Source organism: Parambassis ranga, chromosome 20, assembly GCF_900634625.1.
Source record: "Parambassis ranga chromosome 20, fParRan2.1, whole genome shotgun sequence".
Lineage (NCBI taxonomy): Eukaryota > Metazoa > Chordata > Actinopteri > Ambassidae > Parambassis > Parambassis ranga.
Genome location: NC_041040.1, coordinates 3686735 through 3713439, shown reverse-complemented (window position 1 = coordinate 3713439; position 26705 = coordinate 3686735). Strand labels below are relative to the sequence as shown.

Sequence of the window (26705 nt, the reverse complement as noted above, 5' to 3'; positions counted from 1 at the left end):
TAGCAGCATGTGTGAAATCTGCCCTGTGACGCACGCTGCCGGTGTGTCGGTGTTTCAGCAGCAGCAGCACCTGGATGATGGAGTGTTCACACTGAGAGCGCGGCCGCTCACTCCCCGCAGAGCCCAGCCCCACCACGCCTTCCTGCTTCCTCCACCTTTTTTTTTTTTTTTTTTTGCTACATCAGTCTAGAAAACATCCACCCTCGTCATCTATCACATCGGTTGGCATGGTAACGCGGAGCAGCAATATTTCGGGACAGTTAAAGAACGTTTCCACACAAAGCCGAGTTACTGTAAGTCTCTGATCCACACGCGAGTCTTCAGTTCGATTGTTCAACCTGTGGACTCAGGGATGGTCTGGACCAGGATTTAATCCTAATCTGTATTATCAGACATTTTTTCCATTAATTGTTTTTTTACTTTAAATTTACAGCGTAATACTTTCTCTATACGTTTACTTTTGATCTGTTTTCGTGAAAATTTGTGAGATATTTTGTCCTAAATGTCTGGAGAACGTCCATGTTTGTTCTCATAAATCTGTGTGATTCTCAGCCAGATTAGATCTGATAAAGACAATCAATACCTTAACGCCATGATGACATGTCTGGATGTGAGGGGGGGGGTCAAAGGTTAAAACAGCAGTGTGGGCCGTCTGTAAGGCTGGAGAATCTGAGGATGAGGATGTGATGAAGGCAAAGGGGAAAAATAAGGCTGAACTGGTACAAGTGTTTAGCAGCAGCGCTACGCTGTCCTCCCTTTGCTCATGGATTTGACCAGGATGTAACCAGGATTCTGTCATGATTGTCGGCTCCCATCGCTCCGTGTGGACAGAAGCGGATGCTTCGGCTCGCCGGGCTCAGTGTGGATGTTCCCTCAGTGAGATGCTACCTTGATATCTCTACAGTAAAGGATGCAGGCAGAGCACCACCCAACCATCCGCCTAGATACTCGCAGTGTGAACACCCTGTAAGAAAGTCATTGATGTGCTACACAGAGAACAGGGAGGTCGAAGGCTACTCGGCATGTCCTCTAAAGACCACAGGGAAGATGGCGGCGGCGGCCGCGGTGTGTTTGTGCAGTGGCCTTTCTCCAGCGCCGTCCACGTGGGCCTGCAGCGACCCCTACAGCTGGAAAGTGTCTACGCAGGAAAAGAAGGGGGGGGGGGGGGGGGGCACACTCCTGTGGCTTCCAGCAGCTTGTTGATTTCCTCTACAAACACACACTTACAGTACACACACACACACACAGTCCTCCCTCCATGTTCAGGGTTGAAGGAGGTCGTTACCAGTTCATCATGGAGCTTCTGTTAAGAGTCATGAAGAAGACTTGACTGCTGCCTCCAGAGCGCACCGAGGCGAAGAAGACCTGCAGGGACACAGGAAGAGGGTGAGCAAGCGCACCGGGAACTTGTGTGTGTGTGTGTGTGTGAGAGACGCAGCTGATGTCACCTTGTCGTTCCTCTCTGACAGGAACTTCAGACGCTGCGCTCGCTTGTGCATGAAAACTCCATCAAGGTGTCCCGTCTCCACAGAGCGGATCTCAATGGCCTTCTCTCCCCAACCCATGATCTGGTTGGAGTGGATGTAGGCTGCAGAGACAGGACACACACACACACACACTGATGAGTCACACAGCCAACCAGGAGAGAGAAGACGGAGTGAAGGTGGACCCTTGGATCAGAGTCATCCTTCATGGGCTCTGCTCAGTCCAGCTGCGTTCTGTTTAGTCATAGACACTCCATCTGAAGTCAGGGCTGCTGATCCTCATGTCCCATGTGTTCTTCTCTGTTTTTGGCATGTTTCTGTGGCAGCGTTACAGCACCCCCCGCAGGCCTGGCATATGTCTTAGCTGTAAATGACTGTCTGTGTGCGGATGTGGCCTAAACCAGATGCTAAGATGCTAAGATGCTAACACCTGAGCAAGATGTGCAGCTTTGTTTTTGTGGTACTGTTGCACCAGCTAAAAACCAAACCCTGTTGTGTCCCTTTACAGACTCCTGCTGTTGGTGGATGGTGAGGGTGAGAGATGATCTGCGGTCAGGGGTCATGAGAAGTGAACTGAATGGTTGACATACCAACGGAAGTGGGCATCTCGCCCCACTGCAGCACCACGTCTTTGGTAATGCGTCCGTAGGTGTTGACGTAGACGCCCTCGTCCTCGTAGCACAGCAGCATCTCCATGCCGTCCGTCTTGGGCAGAACCACAATGGCGTGCGGGGTCACCTGACCCTGAATCTGAAGGACGACAGACAGGAGAGGGGGGTGAAGGTGGTGGAGGTGGAGGTGGGGGATGTTTAGGAGCTGCTGCTGGGGCTCCTACCCACCCCCCGACAGAGAACTGCTGCGACTGCGATTAGTGGCTCCTGCACCGTAGCCACGTAATCACCATGGAAACAGACATGAGCACAGCGTGATTCATGCCAAAAGCAGTGTGAGGCGGTTGCTGTGGTTACCGTCTCCTTCCCCTGTCCATCTCCGACTGTAACCAGACTGCGGTTAGAGGAGGACACTGACTCACCTGCTGCCTCACTCAATTACTCACACACTCACATTCACACACACATGCACACACACACACTTACATGTGAGGGGATGTAGATGTCATACGGGTTTCCAGAGTCCACATCGACGACATGGAAGCCAACGCTGGAGCCGTAGATGACCTTTAACCTCTGGCCCTCCTCCACAGTCAGGTCCACCAGCAGGGGGCGGTGCTGCAGGTCAGTGAAAGACTGGCAGACACACAGGAAGAAGACCACAGAGGTCACCGATTACTCATCCTCACACGGCTTCCCTGGAGCTCTGGGAGCACGCTCTGATTACCTTGAAGGCCATGAACTTGTGGTATGGTTTAGGCGCCCAGGCGTAGATCTCAACCGAGTTCTTCAGAGCAATCACCAAGAATTTAATCCTCTCATACTTCACTGCAGGAAACAAGAAACGAGTTAGACGTGAAGCTGAACCCGCAGGACTCACACACACACACGATACGTACCGACTTTATAATGCACGCAGCCCTCCAGCTCACCGACGGTGATCCAGCCCTGTTTCTTCTCCACTTCAGGGTCGTTGTGTAGTATCCTGTTCCTCAGCCAGGACAGGTAGTAAACACGCAGCTTGTTCTTCTTCCCTGGTTTCAAGGACAACATGGTCTTTATTTTCCCAGAGACAGAAGCAACACTTAGGTCCTGCCACACGTCCAAAGTGTTGCTTTGTAGAAGCACAGCGAGCAAACAAACATTCAAAAAGGTTAGTAAAGTGTGTCTGACCTGAGATGGTGACCAGAACGTTGAGTCCCTCCAGGACGTCCATCTGCTGGAAGCGCCGTCGATTGATCAGATTGTAAACTTTGCCTTGACCGCTTCGGTCCAGCAGCATCAGGCCGTTCTCAGTCCCCACCAGCAGGTTCACTCCTGCGCACACACACACACACTACAGTGTTTTTAACCGTCTGTGGAGCTGAACCCGACTCGCTGTGATCTGACCCTTCCTGTCTCACCCCAAAGCGCCGCACACAGGATCTCAGAGTTGAAGCGTTTCTTGTATTTGCGGATCTCGGGCGTGTCGCTGTGCGGCCTGATGTTGGTCGGGTTGACGTTGACCACGGAGATCTTCCTGGCCTCGTTCAGCCTGGCCTGCTCCTGCTCCTGTCTCAGCAGCTCGTCAGCGAACAGAGCTGCAGCACAAAACACAATCAGTGGAGTCTGAGTGGTGCGGGGAGGGTTAACAGAAGTGAAATGAACGCTCTTAGCGCAAACTCTGCCACAGTGTGTGGCATACTGTACCTGAGGCACAGTTTTTGTCATCGTCGTCGTCGGTCGGAGACGTCCCGTACACCCTCGGATCAACAAACGGTGTGAAGGACGCCTTGGAGCCTCCGCCGCCTCCCAACCCGTACTGCAGATCACAGAAACACGGTTACAGCCGCATGTTTGACGGTTTGTCCGTTTGGGAACAGACAGGCATCAAAATGAAGGAAACACATGAGGCTTCATTCTGTCATTGGTGGTGCAGGGGTGCAGGGATCAGAGGCTGAAAACCCACAGAGGGAGGGAGACAGAGAGGGACCAGACGGGTGGATCCATCTGGAGCCAAAGCAGGGCAGGGCAGGAAATGAAAGGTGCCACGCGTCATTTCACATCACTGACATGACCTGGTTTTCATAGTTTTGTGTGAGGCACTAACTTAACTCCAGTCTGCAGCGCCCCCTGGTGAAGTTGCCAAAAAGACACTGTTCATCACAGCAGGGAAAAACAGGACGGTCACACTTTAGACCCCGTTCACACTGGGGAAATCAATCCGGCTAGAGCGGGACTCAGGCTGGATATCTGGATATATCTGGATTGGCTTAAACCTGGCTCATGAATCCCGCTAGCGACGTCACACCTCTGGGTTCACTGGGAAAGTGTTCTGGTCCCATACAAAAGCTGTGTGTAAACATCTGTCGAACTACAACGGCTTTGCCCCGAGTTTATTATCAACATGGCTACGTCAGGAATAAAAAGTCTCCCTGTTAAAGTTCCTCTGTGTAGTTTTTAACTGCACCAGAGTGATTACCAGACTGGCTCAAGATGGAGAAGGGATGGCGATGTGGCCTTTTTGCTGTTGGACTAGTCAGTCTGTAATCGTTAGCGTAGCTTCTATGCCGCCTAGAGGAGGCTCCTACCACAACAAGTATTGCGGGGAGCAGCCAAAACGAGCCCAGAAAGGCACCTCTGTGTATTAGATAGAACCGGGGTGTGTGTGAAGATTTGAAAACAGGTCTGAACCTATCCATCTGGATTCAGTCCCACTCCAGCTGGACTGAGTTTCTCCGGTGTGAACGGGGCCTTTCTGTAGGCATCATGTGGAATCTAAACCTAAGCCTCATCCAAAAGCTCTTTTATTCCACACAAGTTAAAATCATCTAAAAAAAAAAAAAGAGTCCACTCCAACAAGATCCAGTAAAAACTAAAAGTCCTGCTAAAAGTCCTCCTCAGCACCCAGCAGGACGCCATGATGGAGTCACATGTGAGCAGCAGTCACATGACCACTCAGAGAGTCTCTGTCTGACCTTCAGCTGATCTCTGACACACACACACTGACTGCTGTCTGACTGCAGACATGATGGAGCTTTTGTCACTGTCTGGTGGCTGCTGGTCAACTTCCCACCCTGATAAGATAAGGTCATTGGTGACGGGGCAGGAGAGCAGTCTGGCAGGGTCAGGATCAGGTGTGGAGGTGGTGGTGTTGGGGGGGGGGGGGGGGGGGGGGGGGGGGGGGTTTTAGGGGTTGAAAGGAGCCAATAGTTGGGTGCTGCTCCACCTACTTGGGCCCCAGAGGCGTCACCAGGGGAGACCAGGGGGGAGGTGCTTTGCTGCAACAAATCTGGGAGATTGGCGTTGCCATGGAACAGATTAGTGTTGCCGGGGAAACCGTTGCTGGCGGTAGAGCTCCGCCTCCGTTCCCCGTGTTTCTGGAAAAAGAGACTGTGCAGTGAGTGAGGCTGTGATTGACAGGTCAGGTGACGGAGCGGGAGGTGACGCCTACGGGCTGAGGGTGCGTTTGTTTCTGTGATGTTTGTAGCCCAGGGCGGGCGGGCCCAGACGACAGTGTGTGTGTGTGTTGTACAGTGTTTGCATCATGACGGTTTAAATAACTACAATTCACAGTCACATGTTTATGTTCAGGTGTGAACCCTGAAACCTTCCACAAAACATAAGACACGCAAAAAACAACCAGTCAGAACAGTGTCACCCAGCACGACTCGCAGAGACAACAACAGACGCTTTCTGCCGACTCAGCAGGGGTCAGAGGTCAGAACTCTGTGGCTCACCTCGCGCATCATCAGGGTGCTGTCCTGGGAGCTGTTTCCATACGAGTCGCCGTGCGTGTCGTTGTGACCTCCCATCATGCCGAAGGACTCGTTGGTGCTCTGACTCGCTGCCGGCCTGAAAGTCAGAATGTTACAGTCAGAGAGGATCAAACACTGAAAAACACACGTTACACTATAACTGTTAATAACATTCATCAATACATGGGATTTGTGTGTTTGATTTATACAAACAACAAATAAGTATTTCTTTGTGCACTTTTTTTAAAACGTAAATTTCAAACTCACTGTCTTTGTTCGTCCCCTTTATGGAGACCTAAGTTCTCTCCATTGCTGTTTATCTTTAAACGGACTTCACTACAGTGGGGACAGTGTCGGTGAGAGCAGATGAGCAGAGCAGAGCTCTGACAGGTGAAGGTCATCGATGAAGTCGATGTTATTCAGAGGGAAAAAAAACATTTGTCTGAATTTAGCTCTGAAGGTATGAGATAAGTTGATTTAATAAGGACTCATTGTGGGTTAAACTGGACTTTCCGTGCTCAGTAAGTTGGTTTTAAGAACCAGCTGTGTCTCAGCAGATCCTTCAGTCAAACATAGGATTCACTGCAGTCACTGTCACTGAACTTCGAAGGCTGAAGAGTAAACATGTTTGCATCAGCCAGTGCTGGAAGTCCTGTCTGAACATCGAGGTCTACAAAGGAGAGACCTGTGTCTCCTACAGACACGCGTCCTTTGACGGAGCGCCAGCCTCCGTGGCGGCATGTGACCTAACGTTCGTCTTCCTGCTGAGGTATTTGTGGTGATAATTGAGCAGCTACTCACATAATGCGCGGTATATCGCTGACGGCCACCGTTCCATCATTGGCCCCGCCCTCTCCCTCCTCATCCTCGCTGCTGTGGGAGTCCTCGCTGGACGACGAGTAGTCGGTCACTTTGACGGGCGGGCGGCTCGTCTCCTCCCCCTGCCGCAGCTCTCTCAGCTCCTTGGCGAGAGCCGTCAGATCCTGGAGGATCAGAGGACAGACTGGCGTTTCATTCAATGTCACGCGGCTTACGAAGTGTTTAACTCGCTGAATGCCGGGTTCTGACTTTTAGACTGAGAAGCTGCTGCAGTAGCAATCACTGGTTTATTTTTTAGTACATATGTATTTATATGTTACCACTGAATCACAGACAAGTCTGTCCTGTGGTGGATTAACACAGTTAAACATCATAGGATGTGGCCTCCCTGACCTGCCGACCCTGTGTCATTTACATCATGTGTGGTGACATTATTGTTGGTCTTAGCTCAGGATTCTACAGTCACAAATGTTTTTAAGTCACCATGCAGGCCGGTAACATGTCAGCCACATGACGGAGTCTCCATCATGAGGAGGGCAGCGAGCAGGACAGTGCAGGGAGGAAGAGGAGGAGGAGGAGGAGAAGGAGTCATACATCATGCCTCAAAGCAGGAAGGTCAAAGGTTAAAGTACCAACATGGCGGCTGCACTGACGCATCACACAGCACTAAACATCAGCTGCCAGTGACGCATCGAGGCGTAAATGTGGAAGATTGGCAGCAGCAAGGTGCACATGAAGTGAGTGTACGTTCACAGGGTGGACGGGGTGGTGAGGGTAGTGGGAGGAAACGGGATGGGTGGGGGCAGGTGTCTTACCAACTCCTCCTGATCAGATGGAGGAAGAAACGAAACATGGAAGAAGAAGAGAGAGAGAGAGAGAGAGAGAGAGAGAGAGAGTGGAAATGGGACATGAGAGCGGTGACCTCTGAAGGCCTGAGTCCTACAGCTTCCTGTCTGATACAACAGCAGCAAACACCTGTGATCTAATCTGAGGTCACATGGGTGGAGTTTAATCCAATCCACAGCCTGCTGTGATGAACACTTTATTTCTATCTATACAGTGAGGCGGTGCGAGAAAGAAGGGACGAGGGGTGAAGGAGCAGAAATGTCACTGACCTCGTCTACAGCTCTCTTATAGCTCTGAAGGACGATGAAGGAAGGATGAAGGACAGAGAGTGAGAACCGACAGCATCCTGGTTAGTTCAGAGTCAGAGCACTGATACACAGACGGATGGATGTACACAGATGTGTGTGTGTGTGTGTGTGTGTGTGTGTACTCACTGCAGGTCGGCTGGGTCGGGTAACCTCTCTGTCATCTTTGGTCTCGTGGGAAGAAAGTGTGGAGCCTTCAGTCTTGGCTGAATTACCTAAAAACAGAGGTGACACTTTTTTAGAGAGGACATTTTAAAAATAGTTCCATACATTCTGTAAACTTTAACAGAGAAAAGTGATGATAATTAAAAACTTGTGAGAAACATTGAGGACATTTTGTTTCCTAAAAGATGCTGTAGTGTGTGTGTGTGTGTGTGTGTGTGTGTGTGTGTGTTCACCTCGTTCATTGGAGCCTCCCTGGGAGCTGGGGGTGCTGGAGCTGGAGGAGCTGCCACTGCTTGTCCTCTTCAGGGGCGTCTCCATGGAAACGTCAGTCCTCCGCAGGTCGGGGTTGCTATGGAAACACAAATGCAGCGTGTCTCATTCATGCGAGAAACTGTTAAATCCTGCTCCTGAAGCTGAAACATCACACCTGCAGCTCGACACCGGAGCTGCCATGTGTGTGTGTGTGTGTGTGTGTGTGAGAGCAGACCTGGCCCGTATGAGGTGAGCTCCAGCCCGAGGACCGAGGCCAGGCCCGTTTCCAGGAGAGTTCTTCCTGACCAAAGCAGGAGAGATGGAGGTGGTTCTCTGAGGAACCTGGAAACACAAACCACAGTCGGTTTAAACTCGTCTGGTCTCATGTTTCCACTTTTATTTCTAAAAACAACCAGACTCTGCACACAGCTGAGGACACACACTCGTATCAGAGTATCAGAAAGAAGCACAAAGTTTGCCCACACACACACACACACACAACACACACACACACAACACACAGGTGGCGGCATGCAGAGACCTTGGGTGGCATGTCGTCATCCTGCCGCAGCCAGGAGCTGCGGTCCAACTTGTCGAGAGGGGGCGCCAGACGGGACAGGGGCGGGGGAGGAGGGGTGTCGGAGGTGGGGTCGGAGTTCTGCCGGGGCATGGGAGGCCGGGAGGGGGAGGGCGACGCCGAGGAGGAGGACACGCCGTGAGGGTCGTACAGAGACTGCGAGCCTGACAGGCCGTGACTCTTCACCTGCACCAGGTGGGCCATCTGAACACACACACACACACACACACACACAAGCAGGAAACAGGCAAGGACGAGGAGGAAGAGCAGGATCAGGATCAGGATCAGGATTTGCACAATGTGATCAGGATGCAGGAGGAGTGAAGGAGAGAAACACAACACAGGGTGCGTTCACACCAATCAAAAACAGGAGTCTCCCACCTCCACACCACAGTTACACACACACAGCATCACACACCTGTGGTTCCATGGAGCGGTGCATGGGCGGAGTCCGGGCCTGCTGGATGCCTCCGCTGCTGAAGGACTCGGAGCGCGGTGGCAGCGACGGGTCGGAGATCCGGTTGGAGACTTTATGCTGCAATGGAGGAGAAGCCTGTCTGTTCATCTTATAAAGCTCCTCCACCTGACACACACATCAGACCACCGTCACTCCTCATGCAACGTGTGTGTGTGTGTGTGTGTGTGTGTGTGTGTGTGTTCACAGCAGCAGGTGTGCCCCCCCCCCCCAAAAAAAAACTACTCAGCGTTCTGTGGGTTAAAGTTAAAATCTGTGACATGATTAAATATAGTTAATGAGAGTTTTCAAATGAAAACAAACTGCACATGCAGGCAGCCACACAGCAGGTGGCGCCGCAGAGGAAACTTGCTTTTACTATTTTATGACAGCAGCACCTTTCAGCTGTCCTTGTGCGATCACCGACGACTTCAGCTGCACTGCAGTGATTTCTATCTGTGTTCAGAGCTGAACATGTGATGGAAATATCTGCTCCTGTCAGGCTTCAGGGGGAAATCCTGAGGGTAGACCTATCTCAGCGCTGAGTGTGTTTCCATGTGCAGCAGCAGCAGCAGCGTCCAGAGGGACGCAGACTGATATAGCTGCAGCTGTCCTACATCAGTCCACCAGCTGCCACCAGGGGGCAGGCCTGGAGATCTGCCCTAAATGTGTGTGTGTTCATATGTGCTTTAAAGTGACCTTGATTTATGGTTTTTGAGAAAACCAGCAGAGTTCAAATATGGAGCGTTGACCTGCATTCTCTGAGCTCACAGCTTGGTTAGAAAAACACACAGTGGTGTCACTTTCTCACAGAGCAGACATGTTGGGGGGGGGGGGGGGGGGGTTAAACCCTGCAAAGGTAACACTCATTCAACAAGTGTGTGAGGGACAACAAAACCAACGCACAAAGACACAGCCCTGAAAGTCTGAAAGAAAGAAGAACTCTGAGTCAGAACCTATAACATGCAGCGTAGGTATGAAGACACATCAGGACCCCTGTCAAATGGAAACGAAGGAATTAGCAGATTAGAACAGGGAGTCAGAGGGAGAATCACGTAGTGATGTGGAGGCAGCTGATTGTTCAAACACACACACAAACACATTAAAGGTGTGTTGGAGAGTTTTGTTGTTACATGTTTAGTTCTTTGGAAGCTAGCAAGCAGCAGTTAGCATGACTGTTGTCATCTGTGTGAGGAAAATATGTGTGTGTGTGTGTGTGTGTGTGCCTGCAGATCAATAAGCTGCCTCACAGTTAATGATCCCCTCACAGCAGCTGCACCACAGAACAAGGTGGTGCAGCTGCTGTGTGATTCAGCTGTTAGTTAGAAGTGTTGAAAAGAGATGTTTAATCCCACAGATGAGAAGCATTAACCGCCTTCAGCCGACAGGATGCGAGTTCACCTGGTTATAACCTGTTAGTGGGTGTTAGAGGGGAAAGAGTTCTGTTCATTCTCCGACTGACCCGGCGGCCGGGGCTGCGGCCCCGTGAGTCGGAGCTCCTCCCGGGGCTCTGCCGGCGCATCACTGGCTGAGAGGAGGGGTCAGGCTCAGGGACGCAGGTGACGCGGATCCGCGGCACATGGAGGTTATCTCTGGGGGGGCTGACGTGGGCGGGGTAGGAGGGGGGTCGGGGGCGAGGAGGTTTGTAACCGGGGAGCAAGAGCAGGTTGTCGAGGTTGGCGTCCTGCGTCTCCTTGAAGGAGTGGTATTTCTTAGGAGGGATGCGAGGCGAGTTGCTCTGAGCGCGTCGCATCACCTGGAGAGGAAGCGAGTGTTTACAAGACAACAACACAACATTGACACAACACACACACACACTGTGGGGATCACAGCAACACATCCTCAGCAGCCACTCTGGAGGTCCACAGATAAACACCTCCTCAATGTGACACCACAGAGGATCTGTTAGCACCACTGACTGTGTACAAAGATGGATGACACAGAAGCTCCTCAGATGTGAGGTGACAGTGGGCGCCACCATCCTGCACTGGTGACCAGGGTCACGGTGCTGCCTGCTGACCCGTAGCTGCTGTTAGCTGCATCAACAACTGTGCAGGCTGTTAGCTCTGTTTAATAAGCTGCTGGCTGACAGAGCAGGCATCTGTGCAGGTGCTGTCACCACAGCAACATGGCAGCTCCTTCTCCTGCCACACAGAAGGAGGAAGCTGTGGTGCGTTGTCCATCTTTATATTCAGTCAAATGGAGACAGTTCTAAAATCTAATCGTCTCAGCTGCGTGTCAGAGCAGACATGCAGCTTTTCAGACTCCTGGAATTTAATCAGATTTACAGCTCGATGGTTGCTTCACCTGAAAAGAAACAGAAGGTTATGTCTCCTGTGCAGCTCCAGCGAGACCTGGAGGGCAACAAACACAACACAACACAACACTGGTGTGAGCTCCTGAGAGCGCTGCTGGCCTCTCACTCAGCTGGTTAACCTGGACGTCTGTGACCCTGTGAGTGTGTGGCCGGCCCAAATAAAGTTAGAACAGATTAAACCCGACGGCGCCGCGGGCTACCTCTTTGGCCCAGGCGGGCTTGTCGTTGCTGCTCGGCGCCTGGTCCTTGTAGTGGTACAGCTGCTTCTTGTCTTGCGGCGGCCGCGGCGGCTCCTGCTGCTGCTGCTGCAGAGACACCAGGTACGCCCGCTCCTGCTGCAGCTGCCTCTGCAGCCGCTCGGCCTGCCGCTGCTCCTCGATCTGCTTCCTCTTGTACTCCTGAACACAAAGCAGAGAGCCAGCAGGTGAACAGAGACCACAGCAACAACTGGACACACACTGATGTTTCATTTGGGCCTAAACTCTGACCGGACTGAAGAACCGACAGATATTGATCCCTGAGGGATAGAACTGTGCAGGTTGTTAAAGACAGGAAGTTAAAGAAAGAAGCCATCGATCACCTGTCCGCGCACATTTCTCACATCTATCAGAAATGTGTGTGAAAGTCTACAGCAGCCACTGTGTGTGTGTGTGTGACGGCATCATTGCAAACAATGAAGCTGAATAAATGGCCGCCGGCGGCCATCGATTGACACGCCCCCTGCTGTGTGTGTTTGGATCGATTCGATGTTTGTGAACTTTTTTTTTCAAGATAAAAAAACTAAATGAGCTGACGTGTGAGTCTCATCTACACTTGTTATTGATCAAAAATTGGCCGCTGTCGCCTTCACCTCATAGTTTCTGTACGTAAACAACAAATGTCCTGGAATAACTGTGCCGTTTCCATGACTACCAGCTGCTGAGCTGTTGTTTTGGAAACCTTTTTATTTTTCCCCCCTCCATGAGGTTGTCCTGCAGACCTTGGACCTGGTCTTCAACATGTGGACTTATCTAGATGATAACATTATTTTGTATCTGAATCTGTCGTCATGGCAACAAGTCCACTGATCAGGACCGAGATGTTTTCACACGTGTTCCACAGAATCTTATAACAGAGTCCTGCTTCTCTGACTTTTGTCAAACCAGTCAAATTGTACCAAAGCACACAAAAAAACAACAATTTTCTTTGATTATTGATTTTACAAAATTAGCTCCAGCTGTAAATATTTAACTGTTTACATACTGACAGTCTCTGTAAAGCAGAGTTTCACTCACATGATCCAAATTCTGATTTTCTTTAGAGATAAATAGTAAAACATGATGCATTCAAGGGCCATCAGAGTTTTTTAAAATGCTTTTAACAATCAAAGTTTCACAAAACATGAGTGGTTACTGAGGACTGGGGAAGCTAACACTGCTCACACTGCTGCCAATCAGCCCAAATACCTGAATGAGACCAAAGAGGATTATGTCAGCCTGTGACCTTCATCAGTCTGCGATTGTGTTTGCGTGTTGTTTTACCAGCAGTAGGGCCTGCTCCTGCAGGAGCTGCTGCTGCAGGATCTCCAGCTGCCTCTGCTCCTCCTCCAGCTGCCTACGGATATACTCCTAACCAATCAGCACCCCCGGGAGGCCAGCATCAGACGCAGCCAATCAGAGAGCGGCCGGGTGGGACAGAAGCAAATCGGAGCCCAGGCAACCAGCGACATCAGCAGAGCAGGAAATAGAAAAAAAAAGGACAAGGAAGAGGAGGAGGAGGACAGACAAAAAGTAGGAGATTTATTGAAGAGGTGTGAAAGCAGGAATTTAGTCAGAAATAGAAGAGGAGAGATGAAATGAGAGGAACAGCAGGGGGGCGTAATTAGCAGAACAGGAAGTTAAAGCTGTGAAAAGGGAGAAATTTATAACTGAGAAGCACCGCAGAGCAGGAAAGACTCCTTCTCCTTTGTCCCTTCACAGCCTTTAAACTTTATTTAAGCAGCCGCCTGTCACATGTTACCTGCTCTCTCTCGGCGTGCCTCCTCTCCTCCTCCCGGCGGAGCTGCTCCATCTCCTCATACCTCCTCCTCTGCTCCCGCTCCTGCTGCTTCCTCAGCTCTCGCTCCCGGCGCTGTTGCTGTAGGTGGAAAGCAACTTTACACAACAACACCTCAGCTGTGTGTGTGTGTGTGTGTGTGTGTTTCCCTGGCATTTAGACGAGCGGAGGTGCTAACTACACAGGTGTGGTGGAGTGATTTTATAATCAAGGCTGAGCTGTTTTCACAGGTTTAGAACAACCTCAGGCTAAATCAGCCGTACCTCCTCCAGCCGGCGCCTCTGCTCTTTCTGCTCCTCGATACGTTTCTGCCGTTCGGCCAGCAGTTGGCGCTTGTGCTCCTCGTTCTGCTGCTGCTCCAGCTGCTGACGCCGGATCAGCTCCGACCGCTCCTTATTGGCCAGCTGGAGACGCAGGAAGTCCCGCCTCAGAGTGGACTCACCCGGGATGTTGATGATGGAGCTGGAAAGTCAGAAAGAGCTGCAGAGTTAGCAGCAGTACAAGTTGTGAAGGCACTTTTGTTGCTTTAATTAACTGCATGGTAGCGGCCGCTGAAGTATCAGGAGCAGCGGTGATGCTAGTGATAGAAGCTCTGTTAATACAGCAGCATTATGAGGGTCACTCAAAAGGTTCTAAGCCTCGCCCAGAAGGAGTCGGAGACACAAGATAGTTCAAAGTCCGCTTTGACATCACTGTACAACGATGCTCGAGCACTGCGATCCTGTCTGGTGCTCCAGATGGAGCTGAGTCTGGTGAGTAAGGGGGATGGAGCAGCCATTCAGAGCCACAGAGCAGTGTGAGCAGGTGCGTCATCCTGAAGCAGCAGCACGCCTGCCCTCAGTGTCCTGACTGCTTCCTTCAGTTGTCTTTACTCTGGTGCTCAGTACTGTCCATTAATAGTTCTTCCCCTTTTCCAGGTGGTCTATCATGAAAACAGACGCTGCCAGCTTGAACTGCTGTGGGGGTGGAGAACTGCTGTGGGGGTGGAGAACCACAGTGGTTCCAGTCTGCTTTGAATCCTCGATTCAGGTTGGAGGTGGTGAACCCAGGTTTGACCTTGAGTTACTAATCTGTGGTGGAAAGTCTCAGCGTCAGCCTGGAAGTGATCAGCTTGCTCATCCCCAACATCTCAGTTAACACAGTGTGGACTGAACCAAGTGGTGGTACGTTAAAAAACAAGATGGTTCAGCTATGGCTCTTCTCTCTGGGTGAGCGGCTCTCGTAGCAACAGCAGCACTCAGCTGAAGCAGATGTTGAAATCTAATAGTTTTAGCATTGATCAAAGTATTAGCATCAACAGCTAGGAGTGTTTGTAGCCCAAACAGCAGTACCAACAGTAGAGAGAGTGAAGCAGGCTAGCAGTAATGTCTCTAATGTGTGAGCTCAAGCAGCATCTGTCCCAGAGGTAGCAGTTAAATCAGGAGTTAATGCAGCATCTGCTGCAGCAGCAGTGACGACAGAATGAGCTTGAGAACCTGCAGCAGTCCTACCTGGGCTCTCCTATGTCCCGCTCTTCATCCTCTTCCTCGCTGCCACTGTACTCGTATTCTGTCTCATCTGAAAAGACACAAACACACATTTCAGGTCAGTGCCGCTGACAGCCGAGCCTCCGCACAGCTGTGAGGTGAGTCGGCAGGCGGGGAGCACCCTCACCTCTCTCCCCCCTCCTCTTCTTGGTGCGGTCAATGTGGTCCTTCAGCTGGATGCGGACCTGCCGCTCGTTGGGAAGGTCTCTGATGAAGGGGTGTTTGAGGAGCTGCTCGGTGCTCGGCCGCTGGCTGTGACTCTTCACCAGGCAGCTCTCGATGAACGACTGGAACTTCTTTGACCTGACACACACACACACACACAATTAGATACACAAACAGTGGTGGAAGACTCGCTGTGACTCACAGTGGCACTTTGTGTACTTAATAATTAATACTTTTTGAAGTATTAACAACTTATTTCACAGTTAAGTTATCGGTAGCATTCATCGTGTGTGTGTGTGTCAGTGACTCACCACTTCTTTGACTTGAGTCTCGGGGCAGGATTCCGGGGAATGAGGAAGAGCGCTCTCATTGGATGCATGTCGCACAGAGCTGAGGAGGAGAGGAGAGGAGAGGAGAGGAGAGGAAACGAAAAAGGCAAGAAAGCAGAGAGGAGGGGGAGCGGAAGAGAAAAGTACAAAAAGTCAAATGTAAACTTTTAACTTGAAGACAAACTGTGCAGAGAGTCAGCTGATCACAGTGTAATCACACTTACGTGGTGCTCCCTCTGCCATCTCTATGGCTGTGATACCGAGCGACCACAGATCACTCTGCAAAGAGAGGAACAGCAAACGTTCACAACACTTCAGGCTTCTGCACGACTGGTGGACCGGTCAGTGTACGTGTTAAGTGATAAAAATACAGACAGAAGAACCTCCCATCTGCCGCGCGTCCTGCCAGCTTTTTATCAATAACATCATCATGTGTTTCTGTTTTTAGCCGTGTTCGTGCTGCAGGATGAACGGAGGGTTTCTTCACACGTAAAAAGCCCCGGAGGGCTGCCGTTAATGGTGCAGGCGCTCGCCCCCTGGCTCGCCACGGGGGTTCGTCCTGCCCCCATTACTGCACACCCTTCATACAGTAGTGCTGCAGATTCAAGGTTTCTGAGAGCGCCTTGCTCATTTCTGTTTGTGCAGTCGAGCAGAAACGATCGGAGATTAGACCAAAAAAACAGCAGAAGTGATCGTGGAGAGATTTTCTGTAAAGGTCAGTTATTTTGTTATTTGTTCACAGCGACAAGCGGTTCAGACTCTGACTGATGATTCAGCTGCAGAAGAAAAACAGCAAAAGCGGTTTCACTGTTCCACAGCGGCGCTGCCAGGCGGCCTCTGCACGCACACTGATATCACACATATACACATGTGTGTGTTTTGTGCGGGAGAAGCACGATTATTCTGCACCTTAAAGTCGTAGGTGGCGTCGGGGTTCTCGTCACAGGCGATGACCTCCGGGGCCATCCAGTACGGCGTCCCGATAAACGTGTTCCTCCGCCCCACCGTGCGGTCCAGCTGAGCGCTCACACCAAAGTCCACTGAACACACACACACACAGAGTCGTCATGTCATGTGATGAGCGTTTTGATCGTGGACCTTTGGAAGCACACGTACCCAGTTTAACCTCTGCGTTCTCCGTCAGCAGCACGTTCTGGCCTTTGATGTCTCTGTGGATGACCTTGTGCTGGTGGAGATGGGTCAGACCCTGCAGGCGGACAACAAATCATAAAGGTGGTGTAAGGTAGGACAGGTGTTTGTCAGCCCCCCCCCCTGCTGTTTCCGTCCTCACCCTGAGGATCTCTCTGCAGACGTAGGCGATCCACTCCTCCTTCAGAGAGTTCCCTTTGGTGTTTTTGATCAGATCTGTCACCGAGCCAGCGCCGCAGAACTCCATCACCAGCTGCAGACACAAACATCATGCAGACGTTAACATCCCCTGCTGGACCTCAGACCTCAGACCCGCTCACGGGGTCGCTGAACGAACTCGTACCCAGAGCTGGTCGTCCATTCCTGGAGGGTTTTTCTTGATGAAGGCTCCATAATAGGTGGCGATGTTCCGGTGGTGGCTGTACTTCTTCAACATGTTGATCTCAGCTTTAATCTCCTCCTCCTCATCCTGGAGCACACAACAAGTCAGATGCAGCATAGGGCATTACAGTGTGTGTGTGTGTGTGTGTGTCACTTACTCCTGTGACGTCCATGACCTTGATAGCAGCAAGCTGGCCGGTTTTGACATGGCGACCCTGAAAAACAGAGACAGAGGAAGGTCAAGGAAAGATCAACAGTCGGTTTGGGCAGGATCTGCTAATCTATGTGTGTGTGTGTGACTTCAAAGAAGGAGGGACCCTGCTGGCGGGAGTGGGAAGCGGTTCCTGTAGTCCCTGCACCTGCTTTTTTTGGTTCTGCCAAGTTTTATTTGGGATGAACTGGATCATATAAAGTGACGATTATCAGGCCTGACGTTAGTCCCAAATCAAGTCTTGAACAAGTCTCTGAATGAGTCTAAAACCAGTCCGCTTTCAAGCCTGAAGCCACAGTCCCAACATCTGTCTCTGTGCAGTAAACATTTCCCAGCACTGTTGCTTTCCAGGAGAGGACGGACTGTACAGTATCCCACCCTAACCTGATGCAGCACACACAAAACATACACAACCTGTGCAGCAACTTAGCAAGATGTGGTGCAAAAACAACTGTCTGATCGTAACTGAAGTCATTTTTTGTTCCGGTGGGTAAACAGCCAATAGGAACGCAGCAGCGTCACGTTATTGAAAAACTTTTGAGTGAAAATGATTTGATGTGAACGTCTCCTCCTCCCAGCTCTGAAGTCAATATCACAGCAGCTGTTAAAGCGAGAAACTGAAAATTCATCCACCTCACCAGCATCTCTCTCACACACACACACACACACACACCATTTCCTCACGGTAACCTAGCAACAGGCCTGACAGTGAGGGCAACGAATGGGGGGTTGGAGGAAGCAAAGTGATGGCAGTGTGTGTGTGTGTGTTCAGAGGCCATGATACTTCACACACTGGGTCACTTGCACATGTGAGTTGCTCAGATTCACACACACAGTGTCTGGGTTACTCAGCGTTGCATCAGTCACTGAATGTATCTGACAGGCCGAAATCACCTCCAAGTATGAAAACTCTTCTTTTTCCGTCCTTCTTTGTGCGTCTGTCGTCTTTTGTTCCTGTTTTTTTTTTTCCTTCCTCGCTGTCTCTTAGAGCCGCCAAGTGTTCAATAATTTCATAATTCACCCTCTGTGTGGTCAATAACTCTAAAACATGGCGTGGTTTCATCGTGGTGATGATGAGCCAGACGTTCTTACAGCTCGTTAACGCTCACATGGAACATGATCATTATTTCCCAGCAGCTGGCCGCCGCTGTCCTCACCGTCCCTGCCAGCTCAGTGAAGGACAGGTAGAGGAAGGTTAAGTGGAAGAGACACAACAAAACCGACTATTAGTGTCAGTCAGAAGCTTGGTTTCTGCTCGCTTGGATACGGCTCATCATGTCAAACATGGTGTCTGAGCGCTCTCTGCATCAGTACAAACGCTGCACACAACGACCGGCAGCCATCAGGATTCCTGACAGCAGCCACTTCCCATTGATGATTATCATCATTCCTACAGCCAGAAGTGACGCTCAGCCAGTGGGATCCATCATGTTTTAATGTTAGTTGTAGAGTTTTGGAGATTCCTGCCTTCATCTCTGATCTGAATCTGAAACACCGACTGAATCGCTGTGCAAACGGCAGATGACAACGACCACATGTAAACATGAACACAAAGCCGACCTGGAACTTCCTCCTCTGGACTCCTGAGGTTCCAAAAACAGTCAATCCCAGAAACAGTATCCAGGCTCCTCAAAGATGCGCTCCAAACATCTGGATCGCCCCCTGGTGGCAGGCTGCAGCACATGTCATGAACCCTGCCTCCTCCATGTTAGGACACAAACCCACCTAAACAGCAGTTACAGCTGCTGGCTGGACGTGGAAGTGTCTGTGTGGCCGACAATGTGGCGTCAGTCTATACTGTGCAGGGTGTGGTTCCAAGATGGCGTCTATACCACGCCGAAGTCATAGATATAGAAATAAACAGAGCTGTCCACACACAGCTCGGCTCAGAGTTAGAGACACACGCAGTTTAAAAAACTGTGTCACTGTGTCATGAATAATCCTTAATAATCCTTAAAAATCGCTGAAGAAACGTGATACATTTTGTCATAAATATGAAAGCTATACCTCCTACAACAGTTAGCTTCCTGCTACAAATACAGCCCATGGCTTCCGGTGCAGCCGCCTCCTCCCAGCATCTTAACACAGATTCTGCTTTCCTTCATGTCTGGCTGGATGCTTTGTTATTCTATGGGACAGAGAGGCATCACAACCCACAGTGAGCTGAGAAGAAGCCAAGATGGCTGCAGACATATCCGTCATACCACCACCAACCACCCGGCGCTGCTCTGACAGGATCCTCCTCCAGACATCATTCAAAGGTAACACAACGATCATACATATATGAACAAAGCTTCATACAGGCTGGGTGAGTTCCAACATGTTCTGTGTGTGCAGCACTTCATCAGCTGCACTGCTGCATGTCCCATGACTGAAACATGTCATCAGTCTGTGCTCCAGATTTACAGGGGATTCTGGGATTTACTCAGCAGAGCTGTAATCCAGATGAGTCGGTGGACCTGCTTCTTGGACTTCAGGTTAAGTGTGTGTGAAGTGCTGCTGTGACTGCAGGACAAACGGCAGCCATCCGCTGCGATGAAGCAATAAAAGGTGAGGCTGATAAAGCCGGCGAGATGAGAGGAGGAGATAGCATCTCAGAGAGGCTCTTTGTTTTGCTATCTCTCTTCCTCCGACACAGACGGCCGGCCAGACAATCTCCCAGAGGTGACACAGAGCTCCCAGTGTGTGTGTGTGTGCGTGTGTGTGCGACTGGCAGAGGTGGGCATGGCAAGAAGGAGCGTTAAAACACCTCAATCCAGATAAAGGCAGACAGCCTGAGGAATAACAACACACCTCAGGACCCGCGTTCAGGCAAGTCCTGCATTCCTGACCTGAACACAAGCCCCAACACAGCGACAGACACACACTGAGTTTCCATGGCTGCCCTCTGATACAACAACATTCCGCTGTAAGCAGAGCTTCTGCCTTCTTGTGACAACAGAAAAAAAAACACACGGTTTCAGAGAATCACTTCAAACCTCTGAGTGATCCGCATCTTTAAAAGGCTCCTGCTCTGCACATGAGGGGTTAACAGCAGGAACTGGAAGCACAATATTCCAAGAATTCTTGGAAAAAGGACTCTGTCTTCCTGGTGACTTTCCAGGAAAACGATGGTGAATAACACCAGATATGAGTCACAGAGCTGAGAGGTGTGATGCTGAGAATTCAGAGGGACGTGTTCCAGGTATCACAACCCAGACAGGTGTGGGCGAGGACGCACAAACTGCAGCTGCCAGAGACACACACACACACACACACACACAGGAAGTCCCTCACTTTGCACAGTGCAACAGCTGAGTGAGAGGACGCTGAGTGAGAGGACGCTGAGTGAGAGGACGCTGCATGTTCGGCGGGTTGATAGTTGCACAGATTTCTTTCATGCAACTGCCAAGAACATCAAAACAAGACGGTTCACTGGCAAGAACTTAGACTCATACTGTCTCGTGTCTCGTCTCGAAAGTAATTCAAATGAAAACTGGAGACTTAAGCACATGACGTCACATGACGCCTTCTTCCAGGAAACAGGTTGTGGTGTAATAAAATGAATCGAATAAAGATTCTTGATTCTTTATTTCAGTCCAGTCTTCCATTCGTTGTCCCCGCCCCCCCACCCTCCTGGCTCCCAGCATTAGTGATATTTCACAGTTACAGCCAGTGAGCGAGCGCTGAGGGAGAACATTCTGAGTGCTGGAAAACTCGCTCCACACACGTCGCAGCAGGCGTGCAGCAGGTGAAGGCTCGACCAATGAGGACGCAGCTTCCGCGGCCGCCCCGCTCGCAGCCTCTGAAGGCTTCACTGTTCTGACGTCAGTGATGTCGGATTCTCCCAGCATCTACACCTGAGTTACAACCTGGCTGTGGGGCTGGTGGAGGCCATGAGGCACCGGTGCAGCGACGCCTTCTCCCTCCATTAGGGTCTCATCTCCATCACATTCCTGGCAGCTGGAGGGCTTCTCCTCTGACTCGGTGCAGATGGAAGTGTTCGATTTAGCTCAGAGACAGAGGATGCTGCTGTAGCACTGCAGGCCTGAGGATGGAGAGCTTCTGTAGGAGCCGCCTGTCACAGCTTCTGATGTCATGACTCTTATTTACCAGCTCTGAATGAGTTCACTTCCTCAGAATTTAACATCTGAAGCCTCCAAAGTAGTGACCGCTTCCTGTTGATACTAAAATGTACAAACCAGGAGTCATCTCCGTCACTTTTCATTCCAGAGCTTGATGCAGGGCTGCTGGACTTGTTCAGAGTTCCTTGAAGCCGCATCAGGTCCAGTCGCCCTGCTTGAAGCTCTCAGAGAGGACTGAAGCCCACTGTGTCACATAGAACCTGCTGCAGCAAGCAACCGCTGCGATCAGGCTGGACTCCAGACCTGTCAGAGGTCTCACCAAACAAAGGACGCCCCTCTCTGGGTCATAAGTGATTTGGTCCGGTGGAGTCACTGTGGGTTCCCAGGAGGAGATGGGACCCAGATGGGGCTATAAGCTGACATCAGAGGTGAAAACGGCACTAAATTATCAGCTGTGTCAAAGGGTGAGCTGCCAGGCTGGAATCTAGCAGCAGCCTCCAGGTCTGAGAACTGAAACCTAAGTGTCAAAACCTGCAGCCGGCATCACACCGGCTTCATTTAAAGGTCCTGATAAACAAAGGCAGAGGAGAGGACGGTCCACAGAGCAGCTTCACAGCTCGGTCTGTGTGTGAGAGGATGGAGAATAAAACCTCCGTCTGCTGCTACCAGGACAAACTCTCCGGCTCCTCAGTGCCTTATTGACTGGACCTACCCACATTGGGTTAATTTTGTCCCATCAATCATTTCCAGAAGGGAGGCGTTCCCTTGTTGATCAATACTGAACACCCAGCTGACAAAAAAGGGGTGTGCATCAGCACGAGGCACACACACACACACACACACACACAGCCTCCCTGTGTGTTTACAGACAGCTGGTTTTCCTCTTACCTTGTAGACCTGCCCATAGGTGCCATTTCCGACCAGCTCGACCAGCTCAAAGATACCAGCCGGGTCCTGAGAGAGAGAGAGGAAGAGGAGGAGGAGGAGATGAAGATAAGAAGGGAAAGAGCAGGAACAAAATGTTACTCAGGAGGACATAACTCTGATTCATGCCTGGACACTGGATGGATGAAGGAATGTAATGTGGAATTTGACCTTCACACACACACACAAACACACACACACACACACACACACTAAAGGCTGAGCTGCATACCTGTGATATTAGACTGTGAAGCCTCCTTGTCACCACAGCGGCCTGCTCTTACTCCTCCAGGAGGTCAAACACCGACAGCTACGAATTCCCTTTAACCACGATCTCACAGGCTGAACGCTAAAGCTAGTGTTAGCTTTAAGGCTAGCAGAGCTTAGCGGAGAGGAAGCGTCTCTGGTTTCGTGAAGCTAGTTGTTCAAAGCTTAAGACTCCATTTGTTTCTAACATCATTCTATTTTTTTACCTTATACGGAAATACCTAAGGCTAGCTGGTCATCACTAGCATGTAGCCTTAGCTTAAGATAGTTTAGGGAAGTTAGCTTAAGCTAACAAGCCTAGCTTACCTGGGCTAGCAGAGCTCAGAAACTGTCTGACATCATTTATAATGTTTGCCGCTGTTTAACTCATTGAATAAACAAATGTTTAAGGTCTTAGAAAGCTAGATGCTAATCATAACAAACAAATAAGAAACACTGCTAATGTGGTATATGTGTGAGCTAAGGTGCTAGCCTATCACAGTTAGCACTTTAGCTGCTAGTAAGAGCTAATATTAGCTAAACTAACACTAAGAACTGAATTCAAAAAGAGTATAATAGAATAGTTTAATCCCAGATTATGGCCCAATGAAGAAGATAAGTGATGAACTGTGCTGCTAAACGCTAACTTAAGCTAGCTTACCTGGTCTAGACTATTGCACCTGGCTGAGGACGGCCGTTAGACTGTTGTGTTTTAGTTTAAAAGTCTTCAACGCTGCAAACTGTTCACGGTACACTGAGTGAAAACAAGCAAGTGAAAGCAACACACACACAACCAGATCGCACAAATACTTGGCTGATTAAAATTCCCAAAACACAGATGTAGATCTTTAAGCATGCCTGTGTGTGTCTGGTATTAGCGTGTGTGTGTCTGTGTGTATATGTGTGTGTGTGTGTGTCTGTGTGTGTTAGCATACAGTAGGGCACAGGAGAGTGTTGGGACTATAACAGTGGAGCCTCCTGAAGGGGATTAGCTTAAAAAGCAACGTTCCTTTTCACTCAAGGTCAAACTGAGGCACATCTAATCCTGGACGACCCAGCCTCACGTGCACACACACACACACACAGACACACACACACACACCTGTGCACCTACAGCTCTGACCACACTGGAGCAAATGAAGGAAGCTCAACATGAGTTTTGACTTCAAAGCCTGAACCGAGGGTCCCTGGTTTACAAACGTGTGTGCTGGGATCAGGATCGAGTGGACCCCTGAGGTTCATGAGCAAATGTCACAAAGAGACACAACGGTTCATCACAACGCACAAAGACAGCAGAGGATGTCTGAGGAGACACATTCACAGCAGCAAGACTCGAAACTGTCAAGAGCGTCCTGCGCTTGGGCCGAGCCTCATCTGAGCGGCTCAGACATGGGGACATGATGTGTTTACATGGAGGTCTGTCCCTGCCTGGTGGACAGATGGACACCTGTCTCTGCTGTCTCACTACTGTGAACACCAAGGTCACGCCCTCGGCTGTCCACAGCGTCCTGAGCAGGAGTCGTCCTGCTGGGAGGACTCATCATCCGGCGCTCTGCAGAAACAGGAAGTGGTGTGTGTGCGGGTGCTTGCGACAGGCTCTGCGTCACGCTGAAATGCCCCCCCCCCCACCTCTCTCTCTCTCTCCCTGCTCCGTCCTCCGTGACCTAATTTCTGGCTGTGATGCCACAGAGGGAGACGGCGAGGAGTCTCATTTCTACCAGAACATGCACAACCTGTACAGACTGTCCACACGGCTCCTCAGCTGTCCCTCTGTGTGTGTCTGTGTGTGTCTGTGTGAGTGTGTATCTCTAACACACACACTCACAGACATGCAGTCACACCCGCTCGATCATGTCCAGACTTGACTTGCTCTGCAGGTACAACCTGCGTAAGCCGCAGGCAAAGGGAAGGGGGGCTGTGTAGACCCCCCCCCCCCCAACACACACACACACACACACTCACACACACACAGGTCATGTGTTCATCATGGTGACACACACTCACAGCTACATTACAATAAAGTTTATCCATCTCTGAGGGTGAGGGTCTTCCTGCCTCTCTCCATCTCACACACACACACACACACACACACACACATTCCTGCACTGTCCCCCTTTGTGCACGCCTCCTATCCGCGCGGGCGCGCACATGTACGCGCACAAACCCCACAAACATCCAGTGTGATGCAATGCTGCTGTCGCCACAACATCACGAAATGGCGGAACTCGCTCCTCTCGTGGTTATCGTCGCTGCAATGCACGGTGTGTGTGTGTGTGTGTGTGCGCGCCGCGTGCATGCAGAGCCTCTGGATCTGAGTGTGTGTGTGTGTGTGTGTGTGTGTGTGTGTGTGTGTGTGTCAGGGAGCAGGCAGCTTAACATCTGCCCCACATACTACAGACAGAACGGCCTATTATGCTGCCTGACGCACGCGCGTCAGAGTGTGGTGTGCACGCGCGCAGCATCAGCAGCGGCAGCTCGCGGCCTCATTACGTCACGTCCCAATTGTTAAGGAAAAAAAAAAAACAACAAACAGGAAGGCCGCATCATCCCGCACCGCCGCGCACACATTCACACGGAGGCCTGGCGTGCACGCGCACCACAGGTCGAGCTGCTAAAGGAAGGCGCATCCATGGCTGAGGGGGGGGGGTGGACAGGTGTTCAACAGCTTCACATGCACGCGCACACAGAGACAGAGACAGAGACAGAGACCCCCCCCCTCACACGCACACACAAAGGCAGACATTTACCCGGAGTGCAGACAGGTCTATCTCGTCCAGACTCCGCGCCGGGGAGTCGCTCGCCATGGTTCTCTCTCTGGTAGACACGGGACTCAAGATGGAAGCTTCCTCAACGACCATCGACCGAGAGGTGCAGAGCGGCGGGGACGAACACACACTCCTCTAAAATAAACAAATCCCCCCACCCCACCCCGACTGAAAAACAGCCCCGAAAATCCGCGTGCAGGCGACGCTTCTCCCGACAGGAGAGAGAGAGGGGCGCTCCGGGAGGCGGACGGCGCAGGAGGCAGGCGATGTGCGCGGAGCTCCAGGTGCTACATGCTGCTCTGCTCGGCGCGGCGGAATCCGGTGCTACATGCCTCCTCCACCTCCAGCCCAGACAGGGACAGCAGAGGACACGTCTGAGGGACCGACAGGCGGAGACAGACAGCAGCCGAGGCGCAGTGACGGCGAGCACACACCGTCCGTCCGTCCGTCCGTGTGGCGGAGCAGCAGCGCGCTTCCCGGGAGTGGCCTGAGAGGAGGCTGCGCTACAGACAGAGACGCCCACAAAGTCACACACACCTTCAGGGGCCGCTTACACAGCCGTCCGCTGCTGTGACAGCTTATTAAGGACACACACACACACACCGGTGTGTGTGTGTGTGTGTGTGTGGGGGGGGGGGGGGGGGGGGGGCTTTAATAACCCACGCGGGACGTTTCAAAACCTCATTTATGTCCTAAAGTCACATTAAGGTGGTGACATCACAGCCTCAGCTGACCCATCCAACACACAACAAGACCTGAACACTGAAGGCATGTCTACTACCACACACACACAGACACACACACAGACACACACACACACACGCACACAGACACACACACGCACAAAGACACACACAGACACACACACAGCTGTCTCCAGCAGGACACACCCTTCATCTGTTTGTTTAGATATTCATTCTCACGTTTGAAGTTGTTCCAGTATGTCATGATGTGTTGCACATCATTCTGAAGCGTTACGCCGTTTCCATGGTTACCAGCTCCTTTAGATGAGTTCAGGTTAGATCATTAAACTGACTGGAAAAAAAAGCACATGACATCCAGTCCGGCAGCAGCCATGTTGTTTGGAGTCAGTGGAGATGAGCAGCCTTTGTGCTCAGGTTGTGTGTTATTTTGTGGTTGTGTTGTGTCAGAGCACCCACTCTTGTCTCTTTGCTGTTTGTTGTGTCTGTGTTGTCATTTTGTGTGTCTGTGATCGTTGTGCATGGGTTGCCAGTGGGTTTTTTTCTGTGTCTGCCATGTGAGTCTCTTTGTGGTCTGTTGACTTTGTGTGTCTGTCAGAACATGTCGCTGCTTCGGTGCTAACGATCACACAACAACAGCTTG

The 26705-nt window shown here is 51.0% G+C and overlaps 2 protein-coding genes across 7 annotated transcripts in view; one reads left to right on the top strand and one right to left on the bottom strand.

Moving 5' to 3' along the window:
* Positions 1-26705, top strand: part of LOC114452823 (NLR family CARD domain-containing protein 3-like) — a 1046161-nt gene that overhangs the window by 428395 nt on the left and 591061 nt on the right. The gene's annotated exons all lie outside the window — the stretch shown is intronic.
* Positions 157-25822, bottom strand: LOC114452825 (traf2 and NCK-interacting protein kinase-like). Of its 5 annotated transcripts, XM_028432289.1 has the most exons (32): positions 25344-25822; positions 22315-22380; positions 17310-17366; positions 17114-17239; positions 16913-17023; positions 16738-16828; positions 16531-16661; positions 15846-15900; positions 15604-15682; positions 15255-15430; positions 15092-15158; positions 13865-14063; positions 13566-13682; positions 11768-11965; positions 10713-11006; positions 9215-9379; positions 8761-9000; positions 8455-8561; positions 8201-8316; positions 7932-8017; positions 6634-6815; positions 5815-5929; positions 5308-5454; positions 3785-3896; positions 3499-3675; positions 3269-3412; positions 2995-3129; positions 2823-2923; positions 2582-2731; positions 2075-2234; positions 1449-1588; positions 157-1365 (listed from the first exon to the last, which is right to left on the bottom strand). In XM_028432289.1, the coding sequence occupies exons 1-32, from the start codon at positions 25452-25454 to the stop codon at positions 1282-1284; spliced, it is 4239 nt and encodes a 1412-aa protein (XP_028288090.1). In that variant the 5' UTR covers positions 25455-25822; the 3' UTR covers positions 157-1281. The 5 variants fall into 5 exon arrangements, with proteins under 5 accessions (XP_028288090.1, XP_028288092.1, XP_028288093.1 ...); XM_028432291.1 differs by lacking the exon at positions 5308-5454; XM_028432292.1 differs by lacking the exon at positions 8761-9000.